The sequence below is a fragment of the Pelodiscus sinensis genome, chromosome 10 (genome assembly GCF_049634645.1).
Source record: "Pelodiscus sinensis isolate JC-2024 chromosome 10, ASM4963464v1, whole genome shotgun sequence".
Taxonomy (NCBI): Eukaryota; Metazoa; Chordata; order Testudines; family Trionychidae; genus Pelodiscus; species Pelodiscus sinensis.
Window position 1 is genome coordinate 11,244,714 of NC_134720.1, and position 21,284 is coordinate 11,265,997.

At 40.3% G+C, this 21,284-nt stretch overlaps 2 protein-coding genes across 4 annotated transcripts in view; one reads left to right on the forward strand and one right to left on the reverse strand.

Moving 5' to 3' along the window:
* The first annotated feature begins 1,590 nt into the window (after positions 1 to 1,590).
* Positions 1,591 to 9,669, forward strand: MRPS22 (mitochondrial ribosomal protein S22). 3 transcript variants are annotated; one of them, XM_075937527.1, is made up of 8 exons: positions 1,591 to 1,724; positions 2,208 to 2,371; positions 3,433 to 3,597; positions 4,158 to 4,301; positions 4,879 to 4,962; positions 7,088 to 7,233; positions 9,100 to 9,208; positions 9,465 to 9,669. In XM_075937527.1, exons 1-8 carry the CDS (start codon positions 1,601 to 1,603, stop codon positions 9,555 to 9,557), a joined length of 1,029 nt encoding a protein of 342 aa, XP_075793642.1. In that variant the 5' UTR covers positions 1,591 to 1,600; the 3' UTR covers positions 9,558 to 9,669. The 3 variants fall into 3 exon arrangements, with proteins under 3 accessions (XP_075793642.1, XP_075793643.1, XP_006125053.1); XM_075937528.1 differs by having other exon boundaries at positions 2,247 to 2,371; XM_006124991.4 differs by lacking the exon at positions 1,591 to 1,724 and adding an exon at positions 1,745 to 2,044.
* Positions 9,670 to 10,921: 1,252 nt separating this feature from the next.
* COPB2 (coat protein complex I subunit beta 2) overlaps positions 10,922 to 21,284 on the reverse strand; it is a 28,112-nt gene continuing 17,749 nt past the window's right edge. Inside the window, exons 9-22 of the mRNA XM_006124990.4 lie at positions 21,055 to 21,254; positions 20,798 to 20,908; positions 20,372 to 20,460; positions 20,153 to 20,259; positions 19,739 to 19,882; positions 18,378 to 18,508; positions 17,861 to 18,068; positions 17,471 to 17,581; positions 15,802 to 16,016; positions 14,619 to 14,711; positions 14,355 to 14,535; positions 14,174 to 14,242; positions 12,464 to 12,559; positions 10,922 to 11,283 (exon numbers count right to left, since the gene is read on the reverse strand). Of these exons, the coding sequence (XP_006125052.2) occupies positions 11,188 to 11,283; positions 12,464 to 12,559; positions 14,174 to 14,242; positions 14,355 to 14,535; positions 14,619 to 14,711; positions 15,802 to 16,016; positions 17,471 to 17,581; positions 17,861 to 18,068; positions 18,378 to 18,508; positions 19,739 to 19,882; positions 20,153 to 20,259; positions 20,372 to 20,460; positions 20,798 to 20,908; positions 21,055 to 21,254 (1,851 nt within the window). The 3' untranslated portion in view covers positions 10,922 to 11,187. The remainder of the gene's footprint in view (positions 11,284 to 12,463; positions 12,560 to 14,173; positions 14,243 to 14,354; positions 14,536 to 14,618; positions 14,712 to 15,801; positions 16,017 to 17,470; positions 17,582 to 17,860; positions 18,069 to 18,377; positions 18,509 to 19,738; positions 19,883 to 20,152; positions 20,260 to 20,371; positions 20,461 to 20,797; positions 20,909 to 21,054; positions 21,255 to 21,284) is intronic.

Here is a 21,284-nt window from a genome sequence, read left to right on the forward strand (position 1 = left end):
TGGTCACTAACCCATCAATCGCGACTGACTGGTCGATTGGCGGGGTTCGACCAGTCGATCGCGAGGCATTTGGGCCCCCCATGTTCCATCCCCCCCCAAGAATCCCTCACTGACACTACCTCCAGCGACAATGGAGGTAGCACGGGCTTCCTGCAGGGTGGAGGGAAGTCCTGCAGTCGTGCGCCACTTCCGGGCTTTCAGGAAGTGCGCCGGATGCTCCCCTCTCCCCCAAACAGCCAGCGCATTTCCAGAAGCCAGGTCAGTGTGTAGGAGTCCCGGGAGGAAGCGCGGTCTGGGCACTTCCTTCTTGCATATGGGGAAAGGGGAAGGAAGTCCCGGGACCATGCCAGGTCCAACTGGTCAGGTAGCATTGTCACTGGAGGTAGCATCAGTGGGGGCCTTTTGTGGGTGGGGAGATATGGAGGTCCCCGAATGCCTCGCGGTCAACGGGCTGGTGACCACAGCTCTAGATGTTTACTGAGACCTAGCTAGAGTTTCTTTCTTGTAGAACCACATCAAACCGTCCTTCCTTGTTTTAACCAGCTAACATTGCACAGAATTTTGAGGCTTCTCTCTCACAGGTGTAGCAGAGCAGAGCTGATTGAGCTCACACTATTTTAATCAAAAGGAGTATTTTTCAAATTTTTGTTCTGTGAAAAGTTCTAATATTGGGGCTTTTTTGTCTAGATGAAAAAGAATTTTAAAATGGTGTTGATCAGCGCTGCAAGGTATGATTTGTAGAACATGGATTATTTTGAAGAAAATAATTGATATTTTAATTGCCTTCTTTTTGTTATTTTTTTCCATCTTAGTTTATCCTTCTCTTCCCAGCTAGTGCAGGTTCTGGATGCACTAACACATAAGGGATTCCAGCCTTTTATTTGCAAAAACTATGTTTTATATGCTTATTATGGATATGTTTATATAGAAATAAACAACTTCCAAAATTGCTGGGACAAGCATGTGGAGAAACCCAGCAGTGATCAGGTAACTGACCACCCGTAGCAGACAGAAGTAAACTGCTGCCTAGAGCTGGTCCTAAATTTTCTAACAAAATCTTTTTTCTGTTAGAAAACAGCAATTTGTCAAAATGAAAGCCCTCCGTGGAATGGGTCTATTCTGACCAATTTTGCTCTGATAACAAAATAAATAAAGTTAGCTCTTCAATATGGGTGGACTGTCTCAGGACGGCATGTTTTGAGTTTTTTTCGTTTCAAAATAACTGTCCCTTAGAATCAATGCATGTCTGTGCTATGCCTGTATTGTTTGTCTATTGCATTTCAGTCACTGCTTTCCCCTGGAATTCACATTGTCCCCTCCCCCGGAAATTCCCCAAATTGGTCTAATTCAGTTTCCCTCCCGCCAAAACCCGCATTCCCAGGGCAGTGGCACCTCCAGGCTACCCGGCTCTGCCCTCCCACGGACCCTTGTCTGGCCTTAGCGACCCGCACTCACTGAACATTCCCGAGGCAATTTCCCCTCCCCCATCTCCTGGGGCCCGCTGGGGGGAGTGTCCCAGAGACTACACGTCCCAGCGTGCCTAGCGCGGTCAGCCGGAAGCCGCTCTGCGGAGGCGAGGCGGACGGAGTGTGCGTCCAACATGGCGGCCCTCGGAGCGCCCAGGTGCCTGTGGCGCTGCGCTGCGGCTCCCCTCGGGCTGCCGCGCGCAGGCCGGGCCCTGGCTGGGAGCCGCGGTCACGGCCAGGACGCGGGCTCGGAGGCGGGTAGGTTGCCGGGCGCGCCGCGAGCCCCTGGCCTGAGGCGGACGGAGCGAGCTGGGGGGTGTCGGCGCAGCCCCGCCTTCTGCGCTGCCCGCCGGACCCCTCCTCGGCCCGCGGCGGCTTGGGAGCTCGGACCTCGGGCAACAGCCGCGTTCCCGCCCCTGCGCACTCCGCCCGAGCTCGCCAGCGCCTTGCGTCCTCCAGCCTCTCGAGGCTTGGAGCCGTCGGCTTGGAACAGAGTACTGGTCTAAACGCAGACTCGGCGTCTCATGCCTGAGCGCCACGAGCCACCAGCATGTTGGGGGGATTTGCTCTCCAGACAGGTACCCAGAATTTTGAAAGTATTGAAGGAATGTCACGTGCAAACGGCTTGGTATGTTTTACTCTTGACTGGCACGTGCTTAAACGACGCAACTCCGGAACGTAGAATGTTGACCATTTTAGTCTAACCAAAAAAAACAATTAATTTTATAAATTCTCTTTCAGACAAAAAGGAGTCTCACGCCACAAAGCCTTGTTTTACAGATGAAGCAGTTCAGAGTTTACTCTACAAGATGACAGGGTTGGATTTACAGAAGATTTTTAGACCCCTTAAACAGGAGCTTAAACCACCCACGTACAAATTAATGACAGAAAGTGAGCTAGCGGAGGTGTGATTCCATTCTTTATCTATGGGAAATGTTACCAAGAAAGCACCATTTAAAATTTTTTTAAAATCTGTTTAGTGTCCCTAAAATTCTGTAATAATTCAAGTATAATCTGACTGTGTGTATCGGACTCCTCTTTTCTTTGATCTTACCCATTATGTCCTTACCAATTTGTCTTCATTTAATAGGCTGTAGCAGGTTGATGAATTCATAATCATTAAAGCCCATGGAAAAGTTGACATTCAGCACAACTGCAGGGATGAAATTCGCTTTTTTTTTTTTTAAAGGAAAATGAAACCTATAGTAAACGAACAAAAAATGGCAGAGCAAGTTGGGCACAGTTGTACAGTAATACAATAAATGTTTTAACTCTTTTAACTTACTAAATGTTGTTGTAGTGATGCCTTTTTAAGTATCTCAGAAGTTATTTTACCCCTAAAGTATCTTTATTTTTTTCTCTTTGGTTTTGATTGATTGTATATAGAAGAGAGTAAATTGAATATAGTACTGTGCCCCCCCCCCCCCCCCCCCAAATGACAACCTTTTAGTTAAACTTCATTTCTTTTCTGTGCTACTCTGTGTGTTGTGTTTATACTTGTTTCATGTTCAAACTAAAGTCTGGAAGTCTTTTCTCTTCTTTGTTCCCTGGCTGAACCTTTGGACAGTTGAATTTTGTGACTACCATAATCTTTGGTCTTTCCTAAGCAAGTGGTGATATCATAATGCACCCTGTTTAAAAGTGTATGTAGGTACTTACCTGAAGTAAACCAAATGATTTCTTCCTCTTTGGACCTATTATCTACATTTCTCAATTTCCAGTCTTCCTTCAGGAGAAGCACTCGAGTATGATAAAACAGAGTTTTTAAGTTAGGACAAGTGGTATATCATTTATGCAAGAATTGCCTGGATAGTACTTTAGACCTCAAGTGTTTCTCTTACTAATACATGTCAGTGTAGTAAAAATTGAGGGAACTTTATTTTTTTTAAATGTTCTTCCCAGTGCTGAATGACTTTCTAACAGTGTGATATTTCTTTATACGGTTAATGGATTTTCCTTTTTTTAGGCCACAAGAAAAGCCATTCAGGAAGCTAAAGAACTATTAAAAATGTCCCCTGTTCTGAGTGAGCGAGAGCCAATTGATGATGTGTTAGCAGAAGACAGGATCCTAGAAGGAACTGAAACTGCCAAATATGTGTTTACTGATATAACTTACAGTACACCACACCGTGTGAGTAACTTACTAATATATTTGTGCTGCAAAAAAGCTTGACTGCTACATTATTTTTACTTGTAAGTTCAAAGGAATAATCTTGGGCTTCACTAAAATGTGTTGCCACAGTTCAACCTCAATAAGTACAGTATACAATTGAGGAAATATGTATTGCCAGTAGAATTCAAAATTATATTCTGATGCTGTAATGCAGGAATTTCTCTGAAAAAGGGGGAAGGGGAATGAGATCTAATATATGAATGTTCACATGTGCACCAGAGGCTTGCAATTATCCAGCAAATGATCAGTGAATTTCTTTTGTAGCTAGATTTTTTTCCATCTCTAGAACATGACTAAAATCATATTTATAAAAGTCATCAGAAATATGAAAGACATTGGATAAGTTTACAGTTAAGTGAATAGGAAAGCTGTTTTCTAGCAATTCTGCTTGTCATAAGCTGCTGTGCAGAATATTTTCCCAGACAGATTTCCTCCACCTAAGCTCTGAATACTAAGGGAATGATTAGGAGTAAAGGAGCGATAAAACACTGAAACTTTTTTTCTCCCTTTAATTTTAGGAACGTTTCATTGTAGTTAGAGAACCAACTGGTGTGTTACGTAAAGCCACCTGGGAAGAACGGGACAGGATGATACAAGTGTACTTCCCAAGAGAGGGACGCAAACTTGTTCCACCACCAATATTCAAGGATGAAAATCTTTTGGTAAAATTTTACTTTGGTTTGTGGAGATTCATCACTAGTGCTATTCTTCTAATATAGGAAGATACTGAAATTGAAAGTTTAAAACTTTCAGAAAGCTGGGGTTTTTTTAAAATATCACTTTAGAGGTAGTTGTTTAGAAAGCCTGTAGTGTGCATGCAGTTAGTCATGTATAAAGATATTTATCAGCAAACTTCACTTTAATAAATGTACAGGTCTGATAATCAAGTACAAACTACTAATCACATCTGATTTGTCTGGACAGGATTTATCTGATATGTTACTCGGCCATCCTTCATTACTGTGTTTATTGATAAGACTGCATGGTTGACCTGAAGCTGAAAATGTAACATGGCTTCTGGCAAACAAATTGTTTTCTTTATTTGTATATATTCTGTTTCACTATTACAGTAAGGAATCTAAGGGCAATTATTGTGCTCAGGTGACTTGTTGTTCTTGGTCTGGTACTTGTTGAAACTTCCTGAGAGGTATCATTACCTAAAATAGAAATGTACTGTCTAACTTTTTTAAATTTTAGATTGATATAGTATTCATTCCTGAATTACAACTGTCATTTTAGACTGTGTTTCGTGAGGATCGTCATGAAGATATACTTAACCTATGCATTGCACAGTTTGAGCCAGATTCAGCTAACTATATCAGAGTAAGTGCATTGTATTATTTTAATAGGAAGTTGTATGAGAGTAAGAGTTCTTTGTAGGCCACAGCTATTGAAAAATATTACCTTTTAATAGCTGTGTAGATATAAAAAAGAAACTGGAAAATTAGTGAAAATGTATATCTGGCTCTTGTAGTATGTACTTTGCTATGAGACTAGCATGTTAGGAAAACAAATCAGTCTGATTATATCTATTTCTGATCCTACATTTTCACTTAGTAAATTATATGCAATTGTCGCTTGTAACAATATTTCGTTTCAAAACAAATTCAACTTTACTGAATCCATAAACTGTATAATATGTACAAAATTGATCCATGTTAGTGACACTTACCAACTTGATATCTGGTGAGTGTGATAAGTTAAAAATGGCTTCAGATATTACCCATAGTATAGGCTCCTTGTTGTTAGTTTTTTTTTTCTCTTGTGGCAGTGTGAAAGACCCCCAGATTACATACAGTGCTGTTGCACAGAGTAATCAGACTAAAAATCTCAACTTGTTATAAGATTGCACCTCCCTAAACCTTGACTCTCTAGACAGGCAACAGAGAGAACCCTGGTGACCAGAAGTCCAACAGTAGGAAGACTAGCAGCTGGAAGCCTGGTGGAGTTGCACGGCAGCCTGGCAGGGGAACTGGGACCATGGCCATTCAAATTGAGGAGCTGGGGGCAGCCTGGCATGGGGGTGGAGAGGATAGCCAGGCAAAGGCTGGAAGTGGAGCCAGAAGCGGAGCAGGAAGCTGGCTACAGGGGACCTCCCCTGGTCTGGCAAATTCCCTCATTCTGGACCAGTCAGGTGCCTACGGTGTTGGACCAGGGAGAGACAACCTGTAGTAATAAGAGTAGCTACAAAAATTTTCTGGAAAAATTTGTAAGTTCTCTTAGCCATGGGAATCAGTGAACAAGAGAAAGATAAGCTTTGAAATAACAGTATAAGATTTAAAACACTGACAACAATCTCGCCTGCATACATTTACATGTGTGTAGTTTTTATTTATAGGGGTAGTCCCATTGACTCCAGTAAGACTACTCATGAGTAAATTTATCTGTTTACAGAATGTAACTGGAGCAGACGCAAACAGTTCTTAAGATTGAGTTAAATGAAATAGTACTGCTTTTAGTACTAACTCCTCTAAATTATTTACAGGCTCTAAGATTTATAAAGATTGGTTCCTAACTTTAAGCACCCATATTTCAAGCATGCAAGTGGCCTGATTTTTAAAAACTGTTAAGAGCCCTATAATTTCTACTTGGAATAAAGAAGAACTTAATTTCATACCCTTTGTTTTAACTCTCAAACTGAATTCTTAATTCTGTGCATATGATAGTTGAAAAACTTAGTTTGTTGAAAATGTACAAAAAATAGTTTCACGTTTAGTTTCTATTCCCTTTTTACTCTTTTCTAATAACCTTTCCTATACTCTGCCATAAGATTACTCATTTTGGGCTTCGTTGTCACCCTTACACTGAATAGCATCTTCTGTAAGAAGTAGTCCCTTGAAATGAATGTTAAACCAACCATTCCCATTACCAAATAGTGAGGTTTCCTGCTGTCAGAACTTGAAAGTGAAAAAATATTAATAGGAATTATTTGTTTTCATTGTTTGAACTGGAATATAATGTGAAAATAAATCTATTTTTGAAAAGGCAAAAATTTTAAACAGTTTCTTTTCTGTAAACTATTAGCACACTCACACCTGTGCAGCTGGTTCATTGTGTGGATAAGTTGCCAACCACACACCACTCGCTTCCTCAAACTTTAGTGTGTAGTGAAGGCAGATTGAAGGCTGCAGACTAATAACTTCTGAAAATAGTAAGTTGTTAGCTATGACTATTTGCTTTTAATTAACTTCCTGGGGATTGGCATTTCCCAATGTGGTGTGCTGTGGCCTAAAACTAAGATTTTTGCATATAATAACCTATGTTTGAGATTTTTGACTCAATCTCCGTGCAGTCAGTACTATTTTAGATCTTTGCTGGTCATGTAAAGATAGATCTGTCGCTCTCTTCTGGTCGTTTAGCAGGATAGTAAACTAAGATCACAAAGTAGAAGGGAATATTCTTCCACAAGGATTTGTGATTTAACATTAACAGCTCTCATTCTGAATAGGTTCATCATCGGACATATGACGACATTGATAAACATGCCAAATATCATCTTCTACGTTCAACAAGACACTTTGGAGGAATGGTTTGGTATCTAGTAAATAGGAAGAAGACCGATGGCTTATTAATAGATATGATTCAGAGAAATTTGTAAGTACTGTTTGTTGGACACTAGCTTTGCTGTGTTTTTCTAGCATTGAATACAGTTAATCTAATTTCATTTCAAATAGTTATGAAAATTACGAGTGCAAAATTTTTCCTGTAAAAACTGGGTTTTGAGTTCTAAAATAGAAAGCATGGGGTGAATTTTGCCAATATGGATCTATACATTGTATTTAAATCATAATTGAAAATTATAACCTTTGGCATATTTTAACAGTGGAGTGTTCAAACTCACTCTTAAATGTATATCTTATTTTAAGTGGAAGTTTATGGAGGACTGAGGACTAGGTGAAAACAAAATAGCATTAATCCTTGTATACCCGGGGTGGGCAATTTTTAATGGGAGGTCCACTCCAAGATTTAGTAAGTTGTCAAAGGCCACATTTCTGTGTAGGGAGTGTGAGGGGTGGGATGTAGAAGTGAGCTTGGCATAGAGGACGGGTTCAGCAGGAGGGAGTGTGGGGGTCAGTTTGGGTGAAGGAGGGGGTTATGATATGGGGCAGGAGCCTGGGGGGCAGGGTCCAAGAGAGGTTATGGGGGCGAGTTGTGACCTGGAGGAGATGGGGAGAGGGGATATAAAAGATTTGTGTGATGGACTAGGGCAGATGGTTGGGATGAGAGAGGGGCTGGGGTGCCAGAGGGAAGTCTGGCTGGGAGATGCTTACCTAAATGGCTTCCATCCAGCAGCTTTGCACAAACCTGACACAGTCTGCCTGTGTGTAGGAGGGAGCAAGAGGTGCTGCTCCATGTGGCTCTGCTCCAGCACAGGGAGTGAGGAGGCTTCATTTGCTGCCCCTGCTGTCAAGATAATTTCTCAGCTCCTATTGGCTGGAAACTAACCAATGGGAGCTTGGGGTTTGCTAGGGGATAGGGACAGTGAAGATTGCTTCTCCCAGCCTATCTTGGCAGAGTAATTAGCAGCCTGCTCTTTAAAGCAGCTGCTTTGTTGTAAGGGTGTTGGTGAGGTGGCACTCAGCTGGATTCTGCCCTCCTCTTGCCTACCACCCTGTTGTATACATACTCAAACTGGAGAAACTACTGAATTTTGGTGCAATTGTTGTTTTCTGCTTTGGAGTTTCTGGGGCATCAATGAAGTTCTTTGCTTGTGTTAACCTCTCATTCTAGCCCCTTTCTTGAACATCAGAAATAAACAAATTATTTCAAAGCAGAGCAGTTTCAGCTACGATAAACTAGAGCTATACATACACTTCTAATGTACAAATCATTTCAACAGCTCCCAAACAATCTTGATAGAAATTTGGTGCAAGATCAATAGGCTTGAAATTAAATATGTAGGATATTTACAGGGAATCTATTTGAAAAATTCCATTTACTGAAAATGTGTTTTCCGCTGCTTTTTTATGAGGTGATAAGAGAATTAATCCAAATGTAGAGATAATCGTTAAGTTTCATTTTGGGAAATGAGTCATTGTCACTTTCTTGCCTCTTAGTAGGGAAAATAGATCATAGCTCTTGAAATTGGTTGGATTATTAGCAATCTTACACTCTTGGATAAAATATTCCCCTTTTTGGCAGAATAAAGATATTGTGTATTAATTCTTACCTGAAGCCCTTGTGTATTTTGAAATGTATGCTTGGAAGGATTAATAGCACAGGCTTAAAGATTTAATATGGATTCACTTCTCTGTATTCTGATTCTGCATATAGGAGCATCAAAATGAGAGCTTTGATATAAGTACAATATACCATTTCACTTACACTTTGGAGATGTTGTTTAGATCTTAGTTATGGGCTGATGTTCCTACTTACTTTCATATACTTGTACTTAAAAATGCTCCTGTATTTCCAAAAAAAATCCACTAACTGAGAAATGGAGTCTTTACTTACTTTTAGAATGGATGATGCAACATGCTTAGTCAGCCTCTATCATATACTCCATCCCGACTGTCAGTCAGCAAAAGCAGCAAAAGACCAGGTACTTCATGGAGTCGATTTAATCAAGGTATAATACACTTTCCTGCTTTGGATGTTATAATGCAAAGGTGTAGTTCACCTTGACACTGACTTTTGTTATAGCTAACCAGAAACCCTATCTTTGTTCGTTCAGGAACCCTCTTTAGCAGGCATGTATAAATCACTACTTCTGACTTCACTGGAAGTGGTAGGCTGAGCTGCCACAAAAAAGTCATTCTTTAAATTGAAAACTGTACATTAAATTCTGTATGCTGTGTCACCATTTTAACTTTTGTCTTTAACAGGTGTTCATGAAAACAGAATCAAATAGGATTGGATATATAGAACTGGCTCTTCAAGCTTATCAGGAAGCATTGGCTAGCTCAGCAGCTTTGTGAAAGACTGGATTAAATAAGTTTTAAATGTCAGATGTTTTGTTATGTTAACACATGGGAAGTACAAACTGTTGCTAATGCTGTATAGAACTCTAAAATAAAACAACCAACTGAGGTATGTGGTTTTGACTCTTCAGAAAATAGTGTATGGAAAGTACCAAGGAATCACGTTTCCTAATCATAGGCCCTGGCATTTGTGGGGGACCAATACAGCAGTACACAGATAATCCAGGAAGCTTTTGGAGAATGTTGGGGACAGCTTCCTAGTATAAGTGCTGAAGGAACCAACAGCATATTATGGTGCATTAGGAAGAGCATTGCCAGCAGATCTAGGGAAGTGATTATTCCCCCTTTATTCAGCACTGGTGAGGCCACATCTGGATTACATTGTCTAATTCTACCCCCCCACCATTAAACAAAAGATATGGATACATTAGAGAAAGTCCAGCAGAGGGCAACAAAAGTGATTAGGGGGCTGAGGCACATAATTTATGGGGGATTTGGGCTTATATGATCTACAGAAGAGCAAGGAGGGACTTGATAGGCTCCAGCTACCTGAAAAGAGAGCTCGAATGAGTAGTGTTTTCAAGTTACAGTAGGGGAGGTGGAGGCTGGATATTAGGAAAAAATATTTCACTATAAGGGTGGTAGACTAGAATGGATTACCTAGACAAAGGTGAAGCCTCCATTCCTGGAGGCTTTTAAATCCTGTCTTGAGGGGAAAAAAAGCTATGGGTAGAATGATTTAATTGAGATTGTTCCTGCTTTTAGTAGGAGGTTGGACTACTGTAAGGTCTCTTCTAATCCTATTCTATGAAGCTGTAGGATAATGCTAAGTGAAGGAGGGGAATATAGGTAATTATGGGAGAGGACTATTATGCAGTACATTGCTATAATAGGAAAGGGACACTTCTGCATGCAACTTAATATTTAGCTAGGGGCCAGGTGTTCCATTTAACTTCTTTCAAGATAAGATGAAGACCAGTACAGCAGTTTTAATTCTTTGCAAATGTTAGTTTCCCCCTTGGCTATGTGAATTATCAATTAGTTGTCTTGCCCTTATGGCTAAGCCTTAATGCATTGATTGACAATTTATTCAATTAAACCATCATAGGAAGATGCTGGAGCTAGTTACTGTTGTAGGAGCATTCGGGCTGCTGTGGGATAAGGCACCTATGTAACCCTAAAGAGGTCCAGAATTTTTAGTATGTACTGTAATTAATAGATGAATGAATTGCACCACAAGGAAATGGAAGACAACACTGAGTACAAAGGCAGTTACTTTACCACTTAGTTGTGCACAATATTCACTATAAATGTTTAAGGATTGTCCCTTGGAAAGGGAATAAGCAAGAATGCAAATAGAACTGGTTTAAAACACTTTATTGTGTATTTCTCTTGATAAATGTGACAACACCGCCTGTGGTGAGCTGCCTAGTTGCTATGCTAAATGAACTTCAAGAATGGGCAATCTGAAAACTCATTTTTGTGCAACTGATGGGCCCTGTACACTTATGTTGGCCAGGTTCAATATAAAAAAATTAGGCTTGTTTCCAACCTGTATAGTCCATAGTAATACAATTCCTTAGTGTAGCAATTATGCATTCAAGGATTTGGTCACTTAAAATCAAGTTCAGTCATCCAAGATCTCTTCGTCCAGATTAATATCTGTAGTATCAATGTCCTCCAGATCCAAGTTATCCAAATCGTCATCTAAGTCCAGTAGTGCCTGAGAGAAGGAAGATATCTGGGATTAAATGCCAAGGGAAAGTCGTGTTAACTCTGCATAAATATGTAACTGCTGGAAATTTTAGCAGTTACGTTTACAGGGTGTAGGGGTGGTACAAGGCACAAGCCAGTGCACTGGGAAGCTGGCTTTTAAGCCTGCTCCATGTGTGTACTGGCTCCCACCTACAGCTCCCTGCCCATCCAGCTGCCTCTGATAGAGGCAACAGCACAGGGTGCAGGTAGCTCTGCAGGAGGGGATACACCTAGCTTTAGCTACCCCCTCAGGTGTACCTTCTCCTGCCTGCCCCCCTCCTATCAGAGGCAGCAGCTGGGGCTGGGGAGTGACTGACTCCCCATAGGCATTTGTGTATTCATTATGATTAACTGATAAGCCTGAACTTCATTCATCCCTAGTTACTATAGTTATGCATGCTGTGAATCCTTTAGAGCAGAGCTACTCACATGGGCTGCAGCCTGGCTTGGGTTTACATGGGGCTCAACATGTGGCCCATGAGTAGGATCCTTTGAACATGGTCGCCAGTGGGAAGGCATCTCCCAGATTGGGTGAGCATTGGAAGACAGAAGCGGATGGGCATCAGCATTTCTAGTCCCTATGGAGGAGGTGCCAGGAGTGTTATGAGAAGTGCTTTGTATTCATGCCCAGTGTGAAAAAAATCTATTGGCATGTACATGCAGCCACACTTAAGCTGAGGCCCTCAGCATGTGCTGTATTACTGTGGCCCCTGGGGCTTCCAAAGTTGAGTAGCCCTGCTTTAGAGGGTTATGTTTGCAAATAAACTGATGCAGCTCTTTGGACCTAGCCACAAATACTGATGCTATTTTAAAAAACTTCAATTTGAACTACTTTGGAGTAGATATCTTCAGTTAAGCATACTCTACTACTAGACATGCAGGTGTTCCATTGAGAAGTAGTCTCTCTGGTCAAGTAAACACGTAAAGGCTGTCTGCTAGACTAGAGGGGACTGAGTGACTGAAGAAACTACACATCCCTTTCCTAGTTGAGTATTTTGCAAACTTCACTACTTACTAGTGTTATATCTGAGGTTTCTAACTTATGTATCACTTTTCCGGTAGAGGAGACGATAAAATATCAAACTGTTGAACTGTAGTTTCAGATTCTTTCCTCATCTCAGAGCTATTCTTTTGCAACTGAAATATACCTTTTCATCTTTTGTTGGAAGAGGTTCAGAATTTCCTGTGACTGGAGGCACTACTACTGGTTTAGGAGATGAAGCCAGTTCTTCCTCTTCAGATTCCTTATGATATGAAAAGGAGACAGAGTAATGCTATTTCTCTTATGCAACAACAGCATGGAAGCTTCAGATTAAGAACTTCAGTTCACTTTGAAAACAAATTGAACAAAAATTCTGAAGTGAGGTTTTTAGGATCTGCCATAAAAAACGACTGGGCCTTTTTTTCCTCTAGGACTATAATAGTGTTTATTACAACTACAAAACAAGCTGAAATTGATGCAAAATCTAATGTTTGTGTAAATACCTGTTTTTGGTGGACAGAGAAGATTCATGTTTTGAATAGAATGCAATGTAGGTTGCTGCTGAACTGAAACACAATGCCACCTCTGAATTTAAGAAAACATTTCTAATTCCCAAATAACTTAATTTGATTTAACAATTTAATGTTAAACCATTTTAGAGTATCAAATCTGTAAACTGTTGTCTGCTAGTAGTTTGAAATCAGTATGTTTAGATATGCACACAGTTCAGTTTGGTGAATACCTGTTTATTGTATGAATCTTCTAGACTAATTCATAGCCCTACTTCAGACAACTTGACATACATTCTGAGGTACGCATTTCATTTTCCTAAGAAAATTTATACTTTGAATACTAAAACATGGTGAAAGTCAGCCTGTGTAAAATGCAGGATGTGCTCAGTTCAGTTTAAACTGAACACAAAGGTTTAAGAGAACATGCCTGCAGGAGCAGGTTCAATTTCCTGCTTGCTACAGAATGTTTGGAATGGGGAACATCTATGTAATCATGCAGCAGTTCCCAACCTTTTCCAGCTGGGGCCCCATTCTGACAATTTAGGAAGATCTGGTGACCCAGGGCAATTCAAAGAGTGTGACTGGCTCCTTAAGAGCCACCTGGCATCCCTTTTGAAATGTAATGGTGACCCATAGGTTGGGAAACCCTGATGTAATGGAAGTCAGAACACAAAGCAGGAGTAAGTCAGCATTTTCTTTCCCACTAAGTTCAGGGACAGGTTTGCGTGTGGTTTTTTTTTTTAAAGCCTTCTAAGGTACTACCCGCTTTAAAGTAAGCCCTTTCAATTATAAGAGAAATGGAAATGAATTTCCTCGTCTGCTAACTTGTGCTATTTTAGTTTTTTACTTTGATGAAAAGACAACATTTATCACATCTTTAGACCACTGAAGTTTTAGTGCGCTGGGGGGAAAAACCAGTTAAAGCGAACTGTATTAAATAGCACCACAAAGGAAAACCTACCTGTGAGTCTGATTCAGCCTGCTAAATGTATTAGATATTTGTACTCACAGCAACAAGAGTTTATTCACAAGCAGCAATCATACAAGATATGGGTAAGAGTCCTTGTGGTATCTTTCAGAAATCAAAGAACCCTATTTTAATTCACAATACCAAAACTGACAAAATTACACACTCAAGTCTGTTTTTTAGCACCCCAAGTGAGATGATTTCTCCACTCCATGTGTCACTAACAGCTCTAGAGCTAGATACTACTTGTAAAAGTGTGTGTGGTGGAAGTACAGCAGTGACTTAAAGCAATAATTTGTCCATTGAACAGTGGGTATAGTGTCCCCACATCAGCTGTGATTGCACAATACCAGATCCTCCTCATCCTGGAACTTTATTGTTTAGTTGTAGTACTGACCTGGGATACTATTACTCCTGAAGGTTCAAAGCCTTTTGCTTCTTCCAGTAAATTCCTTTCTTCATTTGGCTACCAAAATAGAGAGAAAAATACTCTGAAGTAAAAGGTTTTTCAGTAAACTGTAAAATCACAATTCCAAGTATGAAAGTATTATCTGTTAAACACAAAACACTTTACTTACAGTGACAAGCGGGTATTCCTTGGCTGGTCGCAAATCAGCATGAGTTTCCTTTACGTAATCTTCAACAACAAAAGCTTCTTTTAATCCAGGGAAAAGGTTTTCATACTCTGTTGGATCAGCCAGAGACTCAGCAGCTTTCTGATTCACTTTAGAGAGATTCTCTCGCCACAGTTTTACAACCCTGGCAATGGAGCAGAATATATGCTGTAAACAGTGAGTTTTTAAACAGGAAAATGATCTACTTTAAATACATTAAAAACTTACCTTGAAACTTGGCTTGGTAAATATGTACGTGCTAAGAAGGCAGCTTCTGGCAAACGTCCTGTTTTAATCAAGAGTTCCAAACAACGGTCAACCCTGGAAGGTTACATTTTGAAGTCGTCAATACATTAATACTCTCATGTGTTAAAACAAACACAGATACTACATTTGAGTCAGATGATCATGAAGTTCCTGAAGTAATGAAAATCAGTGCTTTCTGCTCACACTAGATATACCAACTACGTTTTATTGTAAGATGTAGCCTCAGTCTTTCTGAAAATGATGGTTAGGCACACCACAGTCAACAAAATGCAGCATAGTAACAAATGCTGAATTTCCTTTTGAGTGTGTGTTGTAAAGCAGTTATACCAGGGATTAATTTGGCATTATCTAATTTATTGGTGTTTTCATTATCTCAAATATTGTTAAGAAAAATTAGGTAAACTTTATAGTCAAAGTAACAGTTAATGGAACAGCCACAAATTTCAAGTGACCTCAACTTTACTAAAACAAAATAGCCTCAAAGTTTTAGCAATGAAATGTCAAAAAGCTTTTTCTTCCAAGTTATTTCAAAATATCAAGCTTGTCTTACATTAAAAACTGAGCACTTTTAAAATTTGTTTAAAATAAAGCAATTGAAAGCTCAAGAGCACAAAGTTTTCTAGACCCACTAACAACTTGCTATTCTTTCATTGATATGATCCGCTACAGGCACATTACATTGCAGCAGCAATTCCCAATTTGGAACTCTGGGTCATATGGTGCTAGCTCTCTTTTCTCTCTCCTATGGGATAGCTAAACAACAGGAAAATATTCTGTTTCCGCATCAGCCATTGCTTGTAGTCAGGTCTGTTGACAGGAGGGGAAAGGTGGCAAGCAAAAGGGGCGGTTGCCCAGCAGCTGCTGCAATTTGGCAGTGGCCAGAGCCCTTGCCCTGTTTGAATTGCCACTGGAGCACTGTGTCAAGTGGCTCTGAAGGGGGAGGGCCACACACCATGGTCCATGCAGCGATGAAGGTTGGCTGCCCTGGCCCTGCCCTTTCTAGCTATCCCCTTTCAGGGACCGCTGGGGCTATTGGCCTGCTGGTTATAGTATACCTGTGGCATCTATGTGAGGTATGGGTGCACCTCAGTTTGAGTATTAATACAGTGAGGACAAACAAGTCAAGCCTTTGTTTTCTACTTACTTTCCCTGCAAAAAGTAGCTCATAAAAGCTACATTGTTCTTGCCATCTTTTTCTGCTCCCTCTGCTAGTTTGTTCACCATGTTAGCATTTCCTGAAGCAGTGGCCAATAGCAATAAACCTCCATAGTCCTGTGCATGGTGCAGACACTCCTGGGCTAAGCCAAACTGGCATTTGCTGATGGCAAGTTCAGCAAGCTGCTTCCACTTCTGTTCTGACTGCAAGAGATTTTCCATGTTTAAGCATTTTAAATTAAAGAACAGCACTTTTTAAAATAAAGAAAGACATCTCTGAAAACTTCACATTTGCAGAAGTATAAATTCAGTCAAGTTCATCCCTGTTATCCCAACTTCACTCGAATGTAAGGCTAAGATTGTGTCATGGTTATTTTTAATACAAGTCCTAGGCAATAAATAAAAATTCACAGAAGCCTGCTCACTGTCCATGACTTGTACTAAGCATCCTTCTCAGTGCCTCTCTGCCCATGAAGTCTAGCGGCTACAGGTCCCCCTACAGCGCTATGGAGCTGGAACCTCAGAGCTGTAGAGTTCCTCCCTTCGCCCGTGACAAATAAGAGCGCTGGGGGCCCAGCTAGCTAACTGTTCCAGCCCCGCAGTTGAAGCAGAAAGTGTCATGGAGGTCTTGAAGTCACAGACTGTGTTAACTCCATGATATAATCATAGCCTTACTTACATACATACAGGGAGTTTGAGTTAATATCCCCTCACAAAATGCCAATGTAACAGCTATAAATTAACAAGGGTGTGACATCACACAGACTGTATTTTATACACTCTGTAAAGTTCTTGTAATTTTCATATGGCAAACTAGTAGGATTTCATTGAGTAAGAGGAGGAAAGCAAGATGAAGGCAGCACATTAGACTGTTGCCAGACATGATGTTTAGCAATTTGTTTTAAAGGTACAACATGCAATAAGCCTTTTTTTTAGCAATAAAGTAACAGAGTGACTGACAAGGCACATGAGAGAATATCTTTTCCTAGATCAACTTCTGTTGGTAGAAGGGGCAAACTTTTAAACTTACACAAAGCTCCTCTTCAGGCCTTAAAGCTAAGTAAAAGCTTTAAAGTGCTAAAGCTTAATCATAATTGGTGTGGACTGCTAAGCATGAGGGGTTCATACACAGTGTACGAGACCATTTGAAGTAGGCAATTACCAAGACTATCCTCGAAGTTAGTTATGGTGTATCATCTATGTTCATCACTAGAAATGGAGTTTGGATCTTGGTGTTTGTCTAGGCAAAGGCTTCAGCCCCTGAAACTGGTAGGTCTTAGGAATCAATGCCCATCCATGAGAAGTCCCTTTTTCCTGTACCAATTCTTGGATTTGTTTCCCTTCCTTCTAGTTTCCAGTGAGAGCACACAAGGTTGGAGGGCAAGATGATGACCTGAGCCAGTATATCCTTCACAGAGAATTCAGATATGTTCGGTTCTGCTGTCCCTCTGGAAACCTCCTTCCCACTCAGAGCTCAATTCCCTACGGAGCTCTGGTCACTGGAGGCAGTGCAAGTAAGAGAGCAGGTTTCAAGGATCTGTTCTCCATCCTCAGATACTGATCTCCTTCCCTAAGATGAGGCCTAGTCCTCTGTTATTCGTGCCAAGACATGCAAGTTTTGCAACATGACTTTTAGTTAAAGAGAATTTTATGTTTACCTCTGCCTCCACTGCAAGCTGGTATGCAATGTTTAATTCTCCTAGCTGAAGAGCAAGCTCAAAGCGATGTTCAGGATCTGTGGATACTGCAAGAGCTTGTTGTTTGAAGCCCTAAAACAGATTTTTCAAAAGTCAAATTGTAGTCTACCAAGTTCATCAGCAATCCTTGAAATTTCATCCTGATCAAATATCTCCCTTTATACAACAGTCAGTTTGGCTTGGATAAAAAACAAAAAGACTGCTTTATTCTTAAATATTAATGTAGATAGATTAACGACAATTTTTTAAATAGTTAGTTTTTTCATGCAGAAATGTGAGAATTCCCTTTCAAGTAAACTGAAAAAGTTAAACTGGAATTACAGTTTATATTTGGAGAAACAATTCTCTTGCCTGTTTTTCAAGAAAATGTGCAACTCTGGTCCTCTGTTCCTTTGGAATTGTGGGAAGAACCTTATCAGCCATACCAAAGTCTCTCCTCATTACTGCTGTCTGGTACTCGAGCACTGAGACCAACAAGGAGTAACTAACGATGTTTAGCTCTTTATCACCCAGATAAAGCCTGTTGTCCTTGGGGATATACCCTAAAAGGTACATTGTCCTATAACAAAAACAATGAATTTTAATCTATTGTAGACATCCAACAGAAGATTTGATAAATCATATGAAAGCAACACCATCAGCTAAAGCTCATTTCAGTTTTATTAATATACATATTTTAAAATAATTTTTAGTATTCTGTGCAATATTACAGTAACAATGGTCCTCGAGATACATTAAACTAGCGTGGCTAGAAAAAATGGTGCATGCTAAGAAGTCCAGCCACTTAGTGACAAGTTTTGCAATGTTTCATAGTATGTTTTAAAACAAGCAAAATAAATTGGCAGAGGTCTATAAACTACGTACTCACCTATCCAAATGAGCAATAGTGACAATTTCTCCTCCAACATAGTAGTTCAGTCTGTTCACAGAACTGGTGTAAATAAAACAGTCACCTACCCACAACCCCGTTTTCACAATCTCCTGAATCTCACCAAGAACCTAAGGAGAAAAAAAAAGCATGTAAACCTTAGGACTCTTGACAGCCATGAAAAACTACTCCAGTTTTAACACTCCATCCTTTGGAAGGCACAACAGAGAAAATTAAGATTGAATTCTAGATACAAACTAGGGATGTAAATGAGTAGAGTCGAGTACTCGCTCCCCTCCACCCATTGCTGCCTTTGTATGAGGCAGTGGGTGGTGGGAGGGGCTGCCTCCCCTCACCCTGTTCTGCTGCCTAACAGCAGCCCCTGCCTGCAGCAGCTGCAGGCTCACCACAGGCAGGGGCTGCTGCTGGAGCAGGCTCTATCCACAGCCAGCACTAGCACCGCCGTGGACAGAGGCTGCTTCATGGCAGCTTCCCCCTTCTCCCCAGCAGCCTGTTCATGGGGAACTCGGATCCCCTGTGGACAGGGGCTGCTAGTCTGCAAGGGGAAATGGTTTTTAAACTGGCTCCCCTCACTGACTGGCTCCTGCCTGGCACCCCGCACTGTTGCCTTTGATAGATGCAGTAGCTGCTGGCCCTGCCCCCACGGTCTACTGAATAGTTGACAAATCACTAAGCACTCATGCGGTTACTGACTAGTCAATTAATTGATAGCTAACATCCCTAGCTAGGACCACCACATTCAGTACACAGCTTTCTCTCATCAGATCTTAAAGCAAGGTAAGGGGTTATTTGTGGCAGGAAAATGGGATGTGCCTGGAATAGGTTTTATGAGAAAGAAGTTCTAACAGGAAAAAAAAGATTCACCAAATCAAGTACAGCCCTCAAAACTGACATAACAGCCAATGTTGGAAGAGACTGAACCAAGATGAGCCAGAAGAATAGGATGAACTTTGAATAGGATTGCTTCTCAATAAGCCTTACAGAAACAAAAAGATAAAATAGAAAAATTCAACATAGTGCTCTCTTTGGCACACTCAGGCAATGCTGGGTAAATCTACTAGTTTATAATAAAAGCCAAGAATTACAATTCCAAGTTTCAGCCAGCAGCATTTTTTCACTGTTAGAAATTCTATTTTAAGATATTGAGAGCTAACAGATGGGAAGGCAAGTTTATAATAAAGTTATAGTAATAATTATTCTGCATGATAGCCATAAAAGGTTAGTGTGTTACTGTATGCATTCAAGATTTGATCCAAAACCTACTGAAGACAGTGGAAAGATTCCCATTGACTCCACTGGGCACTAGCCAAACCGCATTCCCCATTTTTAACAGCAGTTACCTCAAAGGCATCTTCAATGCCATCTTCAGTCACTCCCTCATGAGTTTCCTGTGCTGCTGCAACTTTCTCAGACAGGTACTTCAGAATGAAGAATGATTCCTCGGTGGCAATACAGACAAGCTCACCAGAGTCAGACCAGAAAATCTAAATAAAAATTAAAAATATAGCATTTAGGTTTTAGAGTGCTGTGATAAAAAATAAAGGATACATATCAAAATATTTTTTCATTTGCACGTCCAATGCAGGAGACATTGTGTGTGGAAGAATCTCTTTCTACTACAGAAAGTATAAAGATAGTTTTATCTTTAACACCTTCATGAGAGCGACCAATTCAGAAAAGTCTTTCTAAATGCCCTCCCCCATGATAGATTTTATATAAAGTATATTCAGAGTGGCATCTGACAAAAAACTCACATGTTTGGGCTGAATTTCAATTCTGCGTATCAATTCAGTGTTATCCCAGTCATAAAATGCCAAGCCATTGACAGATCTGACACCCAATAAGAAACCTCCATAGATACCTTAAAAAAATAACAAATATGGAAGAAATTATTATTTCATTAGCAAACATTCTTTCCAGAAAAAATGTTAATATTTGTAATTGGGCAGATTATAAATACAAATAAAACCTACCCTCTGCCCCAAAATCAGGTTTAAAGGACTTTTTCTCTTTGAAGTTCTTAAATATCTTCACAACACTGTTGCTCTCCCTGATTGCATACCTAGAGAAAAATGCACATTACAAAACAATTGTCCAGACAAAATAGCAAAATGTTACGCTGTGCAGCTATAATGAACTGCTATAACTCTTAGGGTATGTCTATGTCTATGTCTACTACTAATATTTAAATCCCGGGCTTCATTTGCAAGTTTGAATGGCTACATTAGCCACCCTAGTCCGAACTAGGGTGGCTAGTGTAGACATACCCTTAGACACCTAAAATTACTATATTTAACATTTCTGTAAAATTAGAAGTGCCTGTTACCCAAGTTTGGTAAGTCTGGAAACTAGCAGAAATACATTTATTTAATACAATGCAAAATAAAAATTACACTTACTCTGAAGAATCATGAGCCCACACAAACTCCTGTGCAGAACCAAAACTCTTGTTCCTCAAAGCCATAGCTGTGTAAATGATGTATTCACCATCCCCACATACTACTACAAACCTAAAGATTGTGAAAAAAAACATTGGTGTGAAAATTATGCGTACAGGCCAACAGGCATTACTAGAAGTCAGTCAGTCAGTCATCTGGAAGGTATATTTCTCTTAGATAGCATATTTCTAAATTTAAAAATTGCAGGTATCTATTACCGTCCATTAGGGTTGTGCTGAATGGTCTGAGGATAGATTTCACAGCTTCCCATATCCTTTACAGCCAGTGGCAATCTTTCTCCATCTTTAATTTCAGCATCTCCCATAGCTTTTAAGTTTGCCTGTTGCACTTCTGAGTGTTTAGCCCAAATAATTTTTCCATTAGCATCCATAGACATGGCAGGTTCCTCACGGCCAAGCTAGTAAGATAAGCATATAAAACAAGCATT